At 38.8% G+C, this 14035-nt stretch overlaps 1 protein-coding gene across 1 annotated transcript; it reads left to right on the forward strand.

The window, feature by feature from the left end:
- Positions 1 to 253: 253 nt before the first annotated feature.
- Positions 254 to 13929, forward strand: LOC110052023 (ATPase family AAA domain-containing protein 2-like). The gene is made up of 20 exons (XM_020758141.2): positions 254 to 417; positions 573 to 730; positions 851 to 903; positions 1007 to 1266; positions 2236 to 2539; positions 2943 to 3083; positions 3536 to 3723; positions 4114 to 4255; positions 4597 to 4745; positions 5133 to 5381; positions 5726 to 6113; positions 6519 to 6949; positions 8256 to 8474; positions 8836 to 8935; positions 9317 to 9516; positions 9795 to 10040; positions 10291 to 10327; positions 11250 to 11966; positions 12488 to 12729; positions 13179 to 13929. The coding sequence occupies exons 1-20, from the start codon at positions 328 to 330 to the stop codon at positions 13236 to 13238; spliced, it is 4374 nt and encodes a 1457-aa protein (XP_020613800.2). The 5' UTR covers positions 254 to 327; the 3' UTR covers positions 13239 to 13929.
- Positions 13930 to 14035: the final 106 nt, after the last annotated feature.

Below are 14035 nucleotides of genomic sequence, written 5' to 3' on the forward strand. Positions count from 1 at the left end.
GAAGAGAAAGAGTCACGCGAAGTATTCTAATGGTCCATTTTAAAGAAATTGACGCGAAATGAAACGGAAGTGAGGCAAGAATTTCTTTCATTTTGCTGTTTCATTTTTTCATTCATTTTGTTGTTTTATTTTCGATATATGTCCCTCCAAGTGGCCGTGGTTCGAGGAAGATGACTGAGGAGGCATTGCGGTGCTGATCCCGCGGGAATAAAGGTTTTCGTGCGGGAGCACCCGAACTCCCGGAAACCTGAACATGCTATATCCGGGACATCCATTCCCAAACAATGGTTCACTGCAGAAAATGGCCGGCAAGGTGAAGTAACTATCATGGTAAAAGCCAGCGAAAGTACGCCTTTCGTTCGCACATTACGGTCTGGTAACGGGAGGGGAAAAAATATTGGGAATAGAGAGGAGAAAGTGAGTACAAACTGTTGGATTTCATGCTCACTAATAGGTTAAAAAGTTACACAGTTTGCGATGATAATTTATACAATGTACATGCATGTATGTGTTGCCTTTGCAGAGAGTAAACCTCAAATTCATTGCCTAAATTCCTTCTTTTTATGCAAAAGGCTCCATCAAGCGATGAAAGTGGGCTGGAGACAAAACCTCTGCCTCCAAAGAAGCGCCGTTTGCGAAACAGCAAGGAGTATAATGATGTAAGCGGAGGCTTATATCCGAGACTTCAAGTGAGCGTTCCGGTAACCCGTTCAACTCGCCAAAACCAAAGGTAACTTTATATTGTTATCGCTCGACATTGATTAATTGATCGAACTGAGATTTAGGCACGCTAACTTCATTTCAATTTCCTAGACACAAGAAGTTTAAACGCTTTTCTATTTTATGTCAGAATACTCAATGGCCCAACCATCGAAACCAGGAGTTCACAGCGGCGAGGCCGAGGTATGCATTTTCAAGCTTCCATCTTTATTTATTTTTTCTTTTCTGGAGTTTAGCACTCTATTTATTTCAAGAAACCAGACTGTTTGCTTTAATTTTCTTACAGAGAAAGCAGCCAGCTATAGAGCTTCGAGCTCCGCTCATAAAGGAAGCAATAAAACCAAAGAGAGATTTGTGGACGACGCAGACTTGGTTCGGCGCAGCGACAGAAAGCGAAGAAAGGTTTACGAAACCCTAAATGTTAAGATGTTAACAGATCATCGTTATTTGACTGGATTCGAAAATTCAAAATCTCCCAAAAAGAAAGGTGAAAGGAAAAGATATTTGGTCGAGGAGGAGAGCGATTCTCAAACGGAAGGCGATGAGGTAAAATTTAAATATTGCGTTGTTTGGTTTGAAATTGGCGCCAATTTCTCATTTTTGGCGCCAATCGCGTGAATCCTTACGTCAAATTATTTTTTATTTGAATTTACGTCCCCAGGATAGTGCCTTGTCAGTTTTACTGCTAACTGTGGCATTTTTTTGTCACAAATGATGATTTTATGAAATGGTTGAATCATTTTAGAATAATTTGCTTGGAGTGCAAAATCCTGCAAAATGTAACAAGTTAGGTCGGGATGTTAGGGTCCTTGGGTTCAGAGACTAATGTTGTTTTCTTATTTGTCTTCAGTCTGTTGATTTATTTCATACTTTCTTCAAATGTCCTAATTTTCTGGTGGTGAAATGATACCTATGATAAAAGGGCCAAAATGTTTTAACTTTTGTGTTTCTGTGTTTTAAGTACAGTAACATTTTAGACCATGTTGATCAAGGCTGTCACAAATTCCAAAGTGCTACATTTTCAAAGTGGAGCACTCTGGTGAAACAAAAATCTTCCCAATACCTAATGACATTTGTGTAGAGAATGTTATGCAGTTCCAGAAAATATCCATACTCTCCCCAAGGGGATTATAATTTCCTGGAGGTGAGGGGGTTCAGTAAGACCAAAAAATTTAAAGAAATGTACAAAGCTTAATTGGAATTTCCAGAGGGGTGCTTGAAAAAAATCCCTTCAGTAAGGGAGGTATGGATATTGTCTGGAACTACAAGTTCTCAAAAAACCCAGCCATGGTTGTCTTGTTTTGAGGATATCATGTGCAAAATATGATTTAGGGGAAAACTTTCTGTGACAAAAAAGGGACATTCTGGTTGGTTTCCTCTGATTTGCAGATGTCAAGATCTGTATGTAGTCTTAAGGCCTTATACATCCTGTGGCGCAATGAGGATAGTTAATGACTGTATGTAATCTTTTTTTAAGTCAACATTAACAGTTGCTTGTACTCATCTCACACCTAGGATAACATTGCTGAAACACCAAGTATGTATGATCTTGTCAAGAGAAAGCACGACCAAACTCCAACACCAGAGAAACGATCAAATAGAAAAGGTAGGCGTCAAGAAGACGAGCAGCCAGATGATAGTGATGAGGATGAGGAGGATGATGAGGAGGAAGATGATGATGACGATGACGATGATGAGGAAGATGATGATGAAGAGGAAGAAGGGGAGGAGGAGAAAGATTATAAAGGTTATCAGCTAAGGAAGAGTCGGCCCATACCAAACAGATATACTGCACCACCTTTGAAGTCCAGTAGTAAAGGTACTTGCTTTCAAAATATCATCTCATCTTTTAACCATTTGTTTCTGTCAGTTTTAAAAAAAGATTTGTCAGATTTTGAAATAACAGTATGACTTATTGTCATTGTTGCAAAACTGTCAGGATCGTTGCTCTGAATTGTACATTGTGATTGGCTGCTTGTGGAAAAAGCAAAACATTATGCTGTAAAATTATGGCCAAATCAAAATTAACTGATTCTTTTGAATTTTACTGGTATGGTTGACATGATGAACAATTAAACAAAAACGTGACCTTATCAGGTTAGACATTATTTCTTGCCTTTAGTTTATTTTATCCTATGTATTTGTTAGTTTTTACCAGTATGTTGAAAGAAAAAAACAAACTACCGGTACTTTATTTTCACATGTATACATCTATCTTACAGGAAACAGAGGCTTCCATATGGGTGAAGTGAGGCGAAAGGGTAGGGAAAGAAAGAAAAAAGCACAGTATGCCTCTCCTGTGAGAAAAATTCGCAGACACAAACGGAAAGCTCACCATGTGAGTTCTTCAACTTCCTCTTCTGGTAAGATACTTTTACTTACAACTTAAAATCCAGGGTATTTGAAACTGGAGGGATGTCAAATTGTTTCTCAAAAGATGGAAGTTTATTTTAGTGTAAGTATACCAAAGCAGTAGGCACCAAAATTGTGGTCGGGCATTCATGGTATAATCTCACTTATTATGTAGACACATGAGTGTTTTACTGGAAAATACACTGCTTGGAAAATTCAGGAGAATCTGGGACCCATGTGGCATAATTATTTTCTCTGTCCTCACTAGTGAGGTGATCTCACTTCCTACTTTTTCACAGTTGTTTGTCCAGTCAGTGAAAAATGATGCTGATACATGTAGATTCATGCCCAGATAATAAAAAAGAAATGGTTGCTGAAGATCTGAATTTGTTTCTCTTATTAAAAACACAAGAAAACCCTGGCCAGTTAGTTGCTAAGGTAATCATTGTTTCATGCCCTCTAGATAACTCAGATAATGAGAAAGATGAAAGAAAGTTTGAACGTAGAAAGGCTAAGAGCATGGCTAAAGCCAGAGGTCGCTGTCTCCCAATGAACTTTACCATGGATGATGCAGCCACTGGAATTCTCAAGGAGAGAGCCAGGATTGGTTCAAGTTTAGCTGATGTGGATCCTATGAACATTGACAACAAGGTTTGTTTAGCTTATCTTTCAAGTGGGTAACAGGATAGCTCTTTGCGGGCTAATTAACGACTATTCGTTTGCCTTGTCAACTTTTCTTTTGTCTGGCTGGCCACAGTTGTGGTGGCAATTAATGACTGACCGTTGTTGTATCTCCAGCTAAAAGAAGACTTAGATTGGCAACCATTGTCTGTCACAACATCAACCAAAGCCTTTCCATCTGCCCATCTGTTAATGTATCTTTTTGTTTATCACAGCAATGCTTAGATTCGTGCTATCATCAAGACCCAATCGAATTATTTCATTTACAAAGCTGCTTGTTAAACTTGTAATTATTTACTTTCAAACCAACAACTTTTGGTAGAACTACTTTTGATCTTGAAGGTCTCTGTTTCTGGTCAGGTAATGTTTGATGCAGTTGGCGGCCTAAACAAGCAGATAAGGGCACTGAAAGAAATGGTTTTGTTTCCACTGATGTACCCTGAAGTGTTTGAAAAGTTTAAGATTTCTCCACCAAGAGGAGTCCTTTTCCATGGACCACCAGGTACGACTGTTTATGTTTTGTTTCTATTAATTTATAAAATGTATTTCATTATCCATGAGATAAGAGTTTCAAATAAATCTGGCTCCTGTTTACAGTTCTCACATTTTACTTAGTACATGTTCATATGGGTACCATCAAATTTGATGCGGGGAATAACTCTGTGTATGGACTGGCATCCCAACCAGGGGGGATTAGAAATACTCCTAGTTGCCTCATCCTACAGAAACCAGGATACGCTCTGGCCTGATGGGCCACTTGGCTTGTATACGGACTTCACCTTTTTTACCTTTTCATTTAGACGACAGTTACTGAGACTGTGTGACTGTACAATTTTATTTCAGGTACTGGAAAAACACTTGTAGCACGAGCCCTTGCTAATGAATGTAGTCAAGGTGACAAGAAAGTTGCATTTTTTATGAGGAAAGGTGCAGATTGTCTGAGTAAATGGGTTGGTGAATCTGAACGACAACTCAGGCTTTTGTTTGACCAGGTAAGGGCTAACTCTGTCTTGATGAGTCATTTTATAATCTAAATTGAAGCTGAGTTTTACGTTCATTTGATAAATAAATTATCATTTCAAAGTGGAAAATATTTTAACACATGCACACTACAACAATGTACTTGTTGGTGTTTAGCCTTTAATCACTTTGAAAATGTATTCACATGTACATTGCTTTGGTTATGCCTGTCACCCACCTGGGAAAAAATGTAAAAGCTGCTTTTCTCTCTCGATCGATTGGCTGTTTAAACTTCTGATATCCTGCCCCATTCACTGGTCTCCAAACTGGATGCTTAAGTTCTCTTTAAAGTATTTGCATCGATCAACTACCAATGTTGTCGTCTTACAATCTAAGCCTGATGTTTGTTTTGTTAACAGGCATTTAGTATGAGGCCAGCCATCATATTTTTTGATGAGATAGATGGACTGGCACCTGTACGTTCCAGTCGTCAGGACCAGATTCACAGTTCCATTGTATCAACCTTGTTGGCTCTAATGGATGGCTTGGACAGTCGTGGAGAAATTGTGGTTGTTGGTGCTACCAACAGAATTGATGCTATTGATCCAGCACTGAGGCGCCCTGGTCGGTTTGACAGGGAATTTCAATTTGCTCTTCCCCATAGGAATGTAAGTTCTTTTCCAAACTGTTTGTCTGAACAGTTACAATTTATGAAAAGCATTGTTGATTTATGTGAGGTACATGTAAAGTTTCCCTATTTAGTATACAAATGTACTGGATACTTACACTGATTGAGCAGTAAAACCAAATTAGAAAATTTTTGGCCTGAGCTTATTACTTACACTGTAAAGACCAGTTTTGGACCAAGTGCTGCAAGGTCTTTGCAGAGCACCTGAGAACTACAAATTAATGTTCACATCTACTTAAGGCATCTCAAGAAAGACTTGGTTTTCACTTTCATTGATTTTTTTGTCATTTTGTATTGAAGTCAGAGTTTTGTCTTTGCCCATAGGCAAGAAGAAGCATCTTAACCATTCATACTCGTGAGTGGGAACCTAAACTGCTACCATCCTTTGTAAGTGAGGTAGCAGACCACTGTGTGGGATACTGTGGAGCAGACATCAAAGCCTTGTGTACAGAGGCAGCACTGTTTGCGTTAAGAAGACGTTATCCACAAATATACAGCAGTACAAGGAAACTGTTAGTAGATGTCAACTCCATTGAAGTGACTGCTAAGGACTTCCAGAAGGCAATGAAGGCCATAATTCCAGCCTCTCAGCGATCTGTGATCTCTCCAGCAAGAGCACTCTCGCCCCTTATTTGGCCTTTGCTGAAGACGAGTTTGACTCAGGCAGTGGAGATTCTTGAGAAGATATTTCCCCCTGCTCATATGAAAACAGGTACGCAAATCAAAAATGGCTTGGTCACCTGCTATATGTTAGGTATAGGCATCCCTGTTACTTGGAGAACATTCTACATCAACTTATAAAGCATGGATTTACATTTCACAAAGCTTCTTGGCATAAGGGATACCTACCCTTGTTGTAGAGTGTCTCAAATCAAGTTACTGTACGGTCACTTCACCTGACTATAGATTGGAAAAATAAATATGATACTGAACCTTGGTCTCTATTTTCAAGGGGTGGAGGCTTGGGGTGGGCTCACTACTTTCTGCATTTATTAGCAGGAACAATTTTTTTGATGTTACTTTTGGGGGCCTGCTACTTTTGGGGGTCCTTGATTTCGGAAGTTTACGGTATTCTAACAGTGATCTGCTATGAATCATGTTTCCTATTTTGAAACAGTGACAGAGAGCAGTCCCAGCAGCCTGATGGGGAATCCCAGTGGAAGCCGTCATGAGCAGCGCAGTAGGTTGGCTGCTGTTTTGAGTGATGAGGAAGCCAGTTCAGATGATGACCTGGGACCTCCAATTTTCGAGTCCGTTCCTGGATCATCAAGAAGTGAACGATACATGCGACGTGCACAGCAGTTCTCTGGCAATCCTGAATTGGTAGAAGTTCAGCATTCCTCTTTCTTCAATTCTGCAAATGGCCAAGCCAGAGGGCTGTCAACATATCGACCCCGATTTCTGATATGTGGTGAGCAAGGCATGGGCCAATCCACTCATATTGCTCCTGCTTTACTGCATACCATGGAACATATGACTGTGTACTGTTTGGACTTACCAGCTCTGTATGGAGTTACCTCCAAAACCCCTGAAGAAGCTTGCTCACAGGTATGACCCTGTGTTCTACTAATAATGTATTTAATGTATTTAATGTTCATAGGGTGGCAGGTGCAGTAGCAGTAGCAGTAGCTTCAATGGTTAGTGTGCTGGAAACTGGATCTAGTGGCCAGGAATTTTGCTCTTGGCTAGGGTCATTACATTGTGTTCTTGTGTGCCAGCAAATTGTTGGGGCAACCTGAAAGAATGTTAGGGCATAACTTGCAACAGACTAGCAATGCATTGAGCAGGAATAGCGATACTCATAGCCATACTCATACATGATACTCGTACAGAATTCTGTATCAAGCAATAAGAACTATGAGCCAGTTGTTTATGTCTCTGTCTACACGTATGTATACATATAGTTAATTGAAATTTAGCATAGTTAACGACTAGGAGCTAGTCTGGTCAGTAGCGTTTTTATAGGCAGTTGTTAGTGTCTTGGCTGTCTGTGAGCGTTTGGTTAGCATTTGGTGTGTTCTGTAGCATTTTATATAGTTCAATGAAATTTTACATAGTTTATGACCAGGAGCTAGTCTGGTCAGTAGCGTTTTTTTGTAGGCATTTGATAGTGCCTTGGCCATCTGTTAACGTTTGTTAGCATTTGGTGTGTTCTGTAGCATTTGCAGCAGTCATATGGTCGTGAGAGCCCTGGGGCTGACATTGTCCAGCGGTATTTTTGGTTAGTACATGTGTTGTCGTCCCACCTGCTCGCAGTGTGTTCATTGCTCTGTTAGTGTGGCGTTGAGGATTGAATCATATAGTTTAGCGGTTCTCGGCGTTCCCTCCCGATCCCCCTCTTTTAGCTTTTTTTTTTTTCCCACCAATGCCATCTGGCTTGAGTGTGACGGGTGCCTGTAGGGGGCTTGGAGTGGGGGGCTCGTGGCTTGGTTGCGGGTTGGGCAGGCCAGTCGGGTGTTCTAGCGCCTTGGGGATGTGACTGTGGTTGCAGCCCCCAGGCTTCGTAGGCACCTTCCCTCCACTAGCGACTTGGGCGTTGAAGGGTCATAAAAACGCACTGTGGAACCCCGCCTTACGGCCACCTCATTATTACGGCCACTTTATTCTTGCCTAAGCAAAAGCTCAGTTGGTCATTTTCTTATTTGAAATATCCCTTTGATACGGTCACGCCATTAATATGGCCAGATTTTGTGGCCCATTGGTGACCAGATTTGCTGGGTTCCACTGTTAGTATCAGTTGTTAATAGTGTCTTTTTGATTCTCATTGTGACTACCAAGTTTTATTTTTATTATAGTACTATAATAATTTTAATTTTAGAATGTTTTGGTTTGAGTTGATTTCTTTCCTCTTCAGTTGTTTCGTGAAGCACGTCGCACATCCCCTTGTGTGTTGTACTCACCTCATTTTGATGCATTGTGGAAAGCTACCGGAGACAGCCTGCATGCTACATTACTGTCATTGCTTCAAGATCTTCCTCCACTTTCTCCTGTGTTGTTTCTGGCAACTACTGATAAAAGATGGCACTACCTTCCAGCTATTATGAAGGAACTCTTTTCCGAGGAAACCGGACAGGTAGAGAGATTTAAAGTGTATACATATGTAGTATTGTTGGCAGTGGTTTTGCATAGAGCACTGGAGGATCTGTTATGGAAGAGGTGAAAATTCGAAACAACATTTTGTTTTTCCTTGGGAGTGGTCTAGAGATTTTTAACCTGCATATAGATCCACCTTATACAGGATAATATTCAGTAGCTGTTGTTTGAACAAGTGTCACACTTACTATTGAGCATTTCATCCGCAAAAGGCGAATCAGATTAATGTAATAGATTGCATTAGGATTAAAAACAGCCCAGGATATTACTGCTGTCACACTGTCTAATATTGTCTCATTGTCTTCTCATGATCACTGATTCATGTCTGACTTTTTATTCAGGTATTCCGAGTGGCTGATCCTACCTCAGATGAGAGACGCGCTTTCTTTCATAGCCTATTCTTTGAGGAAGCTGTTCAACAACCTAAACCAAAGAAATCAAGTAAGAATAGCTGCATACTTTACTACGTTTTAACTTGACTGAAAACACCAGCATTCCTTTCTCTTTTTTAGATATTAGTGAATCTAAATTTTAGAACTGCAGGGGAATTTAAAAGTAAAGGATTCTGATAGTTCTACTCGACTGTCCAGTCTTCTCAACATTATTTATTTGTAACACGGAGGCAGTAAAACTGCTTAGTAACTTGGTCAAGATACAGTACTTTTAATTTATAGAAGTATTATTCAATATGAACTTTTAGTTAAGATTTGAAACATTTGTGTTGCATGGTGATCAATAGATGCTTTTACTTCTAATTGGTTATATGGTCACTAAAGACCATTCTACATGTAATGCACAGTAAAACTTTTTTTGCGTGATTAGAAAAAGATCAGGTAGTGGAAGTGTTGCCTTTTGCTCCTACACCACCTCCACGGCAACTGTCAGAAGCAGAACTACAGAAGGCTCGGCAGGATGAAGAGAACACCATGAGGGAATTGCGCATCTTCCTCAGAGATGTAAATGCAAAGCTTTTTCAAGATCGCAGATTCAAAGAATTTGCCAAACCAGTGGATTTACAGGAGGTAAATGTATAGTTACATGAATTAACCTGAGCAGGAATTTCTTAAAACAGACTTTGCTTAAATCAAGGAACAATTACATGTAAAACTACATTGCAAATTAAACATCCTGTTTGTTGACACATGAAAAGAAAATCAAAATTTCACTATAACAAACAAGTTGCAGATGGTAGTGGCTGCTGGTCAAAATAGGTTAAAGTAACACAAGTATAACACAAGGTTCCTGTTGTTTAACACCTCTGATTATATTTTCTCTAAAAAGGTAATTAATCTGTTTTCAGGTGCCTGACTACCTTGAGATCATTGATGAGCCAATGGATCTAACAACCATAATGCACAAAATTGACTGCCATGAATACAGTACATGTGAGCAATACTTGGCTGATGTTGATTTAATCACAAGCAATGCTTTAAAGTACAACCCTGACAGAGATCCCATGGACAAGCTGATCCGGCACAGGGCTTGTGAACTCAGTGATATGGCACACTCTGAAATTAAGTCACAACTGGAACCGGAGTTTGAGAAGGTGAGAGACCTACAGTAGAACCTCAAAATTTGTTACCTTGACTTGAGCTGTTATTATTTTCCCTTTAATGTATTTTTCAGCCATTTAATATTGGATGTCTTGAACTCTGTTATCTCAAGATTTTTTCTGTTTCCCTTGAGGGTTTGAGATAGGATTCTACTGTTAGTAGCTGAATTGATTGCAGAAATCTACCTGAAAAGTATTTTTTAGAGAATGTCTAGCTTACTCCACATTTGTACCTTTTCTACAGACCTGTGAAGAAATCATAGCAGCAAGAAAAAGACGAGGTACGATATGACTTGCTCACATGTCCCTTAATTATTAACTAGCTTAGGAGACACAGTAAACCTTCACTTCAATCACTGGGAACATTGTTAAACAGCTTGTAAAACTTTGATATCTATTTTCTATTTCAATACATTCCAAGCAGTTGCTAGGTGACCAGGATAGAGGACCTGCATGGAAACCATCTAAGGCTGATGTGGCTTCCTCTGTAAATATTGTAATTTAATTTATGTCAAGAACAAAGGAAATCTTCAAAGATTGCATTATCTAATTTAGTAATTAGTTTCTTGAGGTATAATTCTCAGAAGGAAACTAATGGCAATTAGTAAATGAAAAATAATTACTACATGTATTTTGAGCTTCAGTCTGAAAGGGCCGGTACTCAAGCTTATGGGGGGCCTTTCCTGAATCACCCCCTGTCATTAGTGAGAATCTCACAATGTTGAACAGTGGATGAAAGGGAAAGGGAAAATAAATCACACATGGCAGATATCATTTAAGAGGAAACTCAATTCTTGAGTGTTTTGATTGTGTGAAACATTGCTAGCTTCATGTTATCCATTTACAGGTGGCATGGTTCTAGCTCTGGCTAAAGTCACTGTGTTACGTTATTTTGCAAGGCACTTGTCATGATTAGACTGTTTTTTTTGTTTTTTTTTTTTCTCCCTGAAACAAAGATAACCTTAACAAGACCAACAGATTTCGATACAGTTGATAATATTGTGACTTGTTTGTTACGATTTAGCCTGATTTTGGATTAGCCTTCCATCAAGGGATGAGGATAGAAATACTCTAGGTGCTGTCCTGATTTGCCAGTAGACTTAGATGTCAACTTAATTAAGCTTGCTTGCACAATTGTAGCAAGACTTTTGTCAGACTAGGTTATAATATTTTTATGGCTACTTCTTTTTCTTCCTCTCTCAGGTGATAAATCAACTGCTGCTGCTCCTCCATTCGTGTTTGTTGCTCCAGTGAAACAAGGTATGACAACTGATGTCACCTCTACACAGGCTGGAGTTCAACAAAGAGACAAAACAGCATTGGGGGTATCAGACATTACCTTTGTGTCAGAGTCACAATCACAGAGCAATAGCTCCAGACAGAGGAAAAAACCTCGCCGAAGGAAAGCACCAATCTATTGGGGAAAGAAACCTAGTCGAAGAAAATCTGATGTAAAGCGCAAATTAGATTCTGAACTTGATTCTATTACTGGAGAAAAAGAGTGTCTGGAAAATGGTGACCAAGCAGAGAGTGATCCTGAAGATATTCCTGGCAATTCAGTAGGAGATAGGTCCGTTGATGAAGAAACTGAAGAAGTACATGTACTTAATGCAAACTGTGAGGAAGAAAATGATGCCACAGATCATCAAGATGACCAAGATGATGTTGAGCTTATGGAGAATGGGGACACATCGATAAATGGGGAGGTGGTTTTGTTGGACTCGGAAAATCTCGGAGGTGAAGTTAAAGATGATGACTTGGATGCTAAGTCAGTTCTTCAAATTGAGTCAGGCCATGTTTCACAGTTGTCTGAACAAACTCTGAAAAATCTTGTTTTGTCTATCGAATTATCAAGCTTGCCGAACAGGATCACTACAATTGGTTGCTCTAAGGAGAAGGAATGTGATGTTGAACATATCGGTGAGCACAGCTCAAAAGTATTTCTTCTGATGACAGAAATTCTTTCACTTTCATACATTTCATAGTTCATAGTTTCACATGTCTGTTAAAGCCCATAATATAAAATTTAAATTAAAAAATAAAATAAAGCTATAAGATATCAGTCCCAGAAACGAAGCATTATGTATTGTAAAACGTCAAACACCCTTTGGCTATTCCCTTCATCAATTCAAACCTTAATATTTAATGTAAAACCACTTTTTGAGTACAATTTTCAAGTCACTTGCAGTAGTAGTAATTTTGTTAGAAGTTATACCTGCAGCTAAATAAAATTTAGGCAAAGTTAACTTTGAGACAATGCTAGTCAATATTTTCCCTGTGAACAGTGTGACCTGTAAAAGGCTATTTGTGTTAGGCCCATTTTTGCAATTAAATTGACATTTTTGTCGAGTCCACTACAAGGTGATGGAGTACAAAATAATGTTCTTGGTGTTGCTATAAACATCCTGTCCTCAATACAGTTTGCTTTTACATTTTAACAGGAGAGCCATCCTCAAGCCATCTACCTCCTAATTATAGAGAGCTCAACAATGTAGTGGATGACAGCTCAAGAGACAACTGTCCAATGACTGCAGATATCAAAGAGAAACTAGAGTCTTTATTGGATTTGTTAGTTGATACAACTAAGGGGGCATCCATCGAGATGCTAGAGAGATACCACAGTGCTCTTCAGTGTTGTATTCATAAACAGAGACACATTCATGACAAGAAGCAGCTTCTGAAGGTAGGAATTCTGTCAAGATGTTCCTGGTTGTTTCAAAGTCAATTTATGTTAGCGGAATAGTGCTTTGTTATGAGGTTACAGTGTAGTCATTGTGACCACAGTGCTCAAACTGGGTTTCAGTAAGATTTTATTTTAGAAGCTTTAAACTGATAACTAACCTGACTGAGACATCTACAACTGCTGTAGATCTCTCAGTCAGGTCAGTTTTTTTCTTGACTGTTGTCAGTTTGAAGCTTCTACAATATAAACCTCAAAGAATTAGCTTCAAGTAGCTGGCAAATTTTTCTAGCATGTGGCTAGCATTATATATCCTGGGCTTGAAATGTATGAAATTGGTTGCTTGATGATTGACTGATTGACTGAGTGACTGACCGATTGATTTCAAGATTGGTGAATTGACTGATTGATTGATTGACTGACTGACTGATTGATTCTCGTTCTGTTTTAAGGACTTGGAAGTGATGATTGAGGGATTTGGACAATCTTCTAGAACAGCAAGACCACCATAAGCTCATCAAAATGAAAACTCACTACTTTTTGATAAAGCTAGCGTAATATAAGATTCTTGTTCAGTCACTGGCCATTATTAATTTATCGAAGATTTAATTATTTTGCTATTTTCTGTGAAAATGTGCCACAGCCAAAGCAATGTTTCCTATATTTTGAGTGTCTACTGTACAGATGAACATTTTTGACAAAGCAATACATTTTTCAATTAATTTGATTTGTTTTTGATGTGACCTGGCCAATATTGTTGTTAATACTGTACATTCCTCATTGACTTTCGGTTTTTGTACATTTGAAAGATCCACTTGTCTCAATTGACCAAAATGCAGGCATGACAACTCAGTAAATGACCCAATAAGCAATTCCAATTAATTAAAAAAAACCCTGTAAATTTGCTTATTTACAATTTTTTTGGGGGGGGGTTGGGGTAGTGTTTTATGGGGGGGGTAGGCAGATGTACATGAGTGAAAGGATAACAGTAATTCATACTTTTGTAATGTTGATCTTTTCAATTTGGTGGGAAAATATTTTTATAAAAGTAGTACTTCTTTACAATGTTCATTGGTTAATGTGTTATACATTGTTTGATCTCTATTCACTGCAGCATTTCCATTCACATTTACTGATAAGATACTAATATAAATAAGTTAAATAAGCTTTGCGAAATAAAGATACTCATTTTCCAAAAGAAAAGGTTGAGAGTGTCTCAATTTTTGTTTGTTGTGAATATTAACTAGTCATGTCATAAACTTATGGTGAACTCACTCTAGAAATATCCCCAAAATGAGGTTTGGCTGAA

Source organism: Orbicella faveolata, unplaced genomic scaffold, assembly GCF_042242905.1.
Source record: "Orbicella faveolata isolate gen_17 unplaced genomic scaffold, um_ofav_v1 contig_47, whole genome shotgun sequence".
Classification (NCBI taxonomy): Eukaryota; Metazoa; Cnidaria; class Anthozoa; order Scleractinia; family Merulinidae; genus Orbicella; species Orbicella faveolata.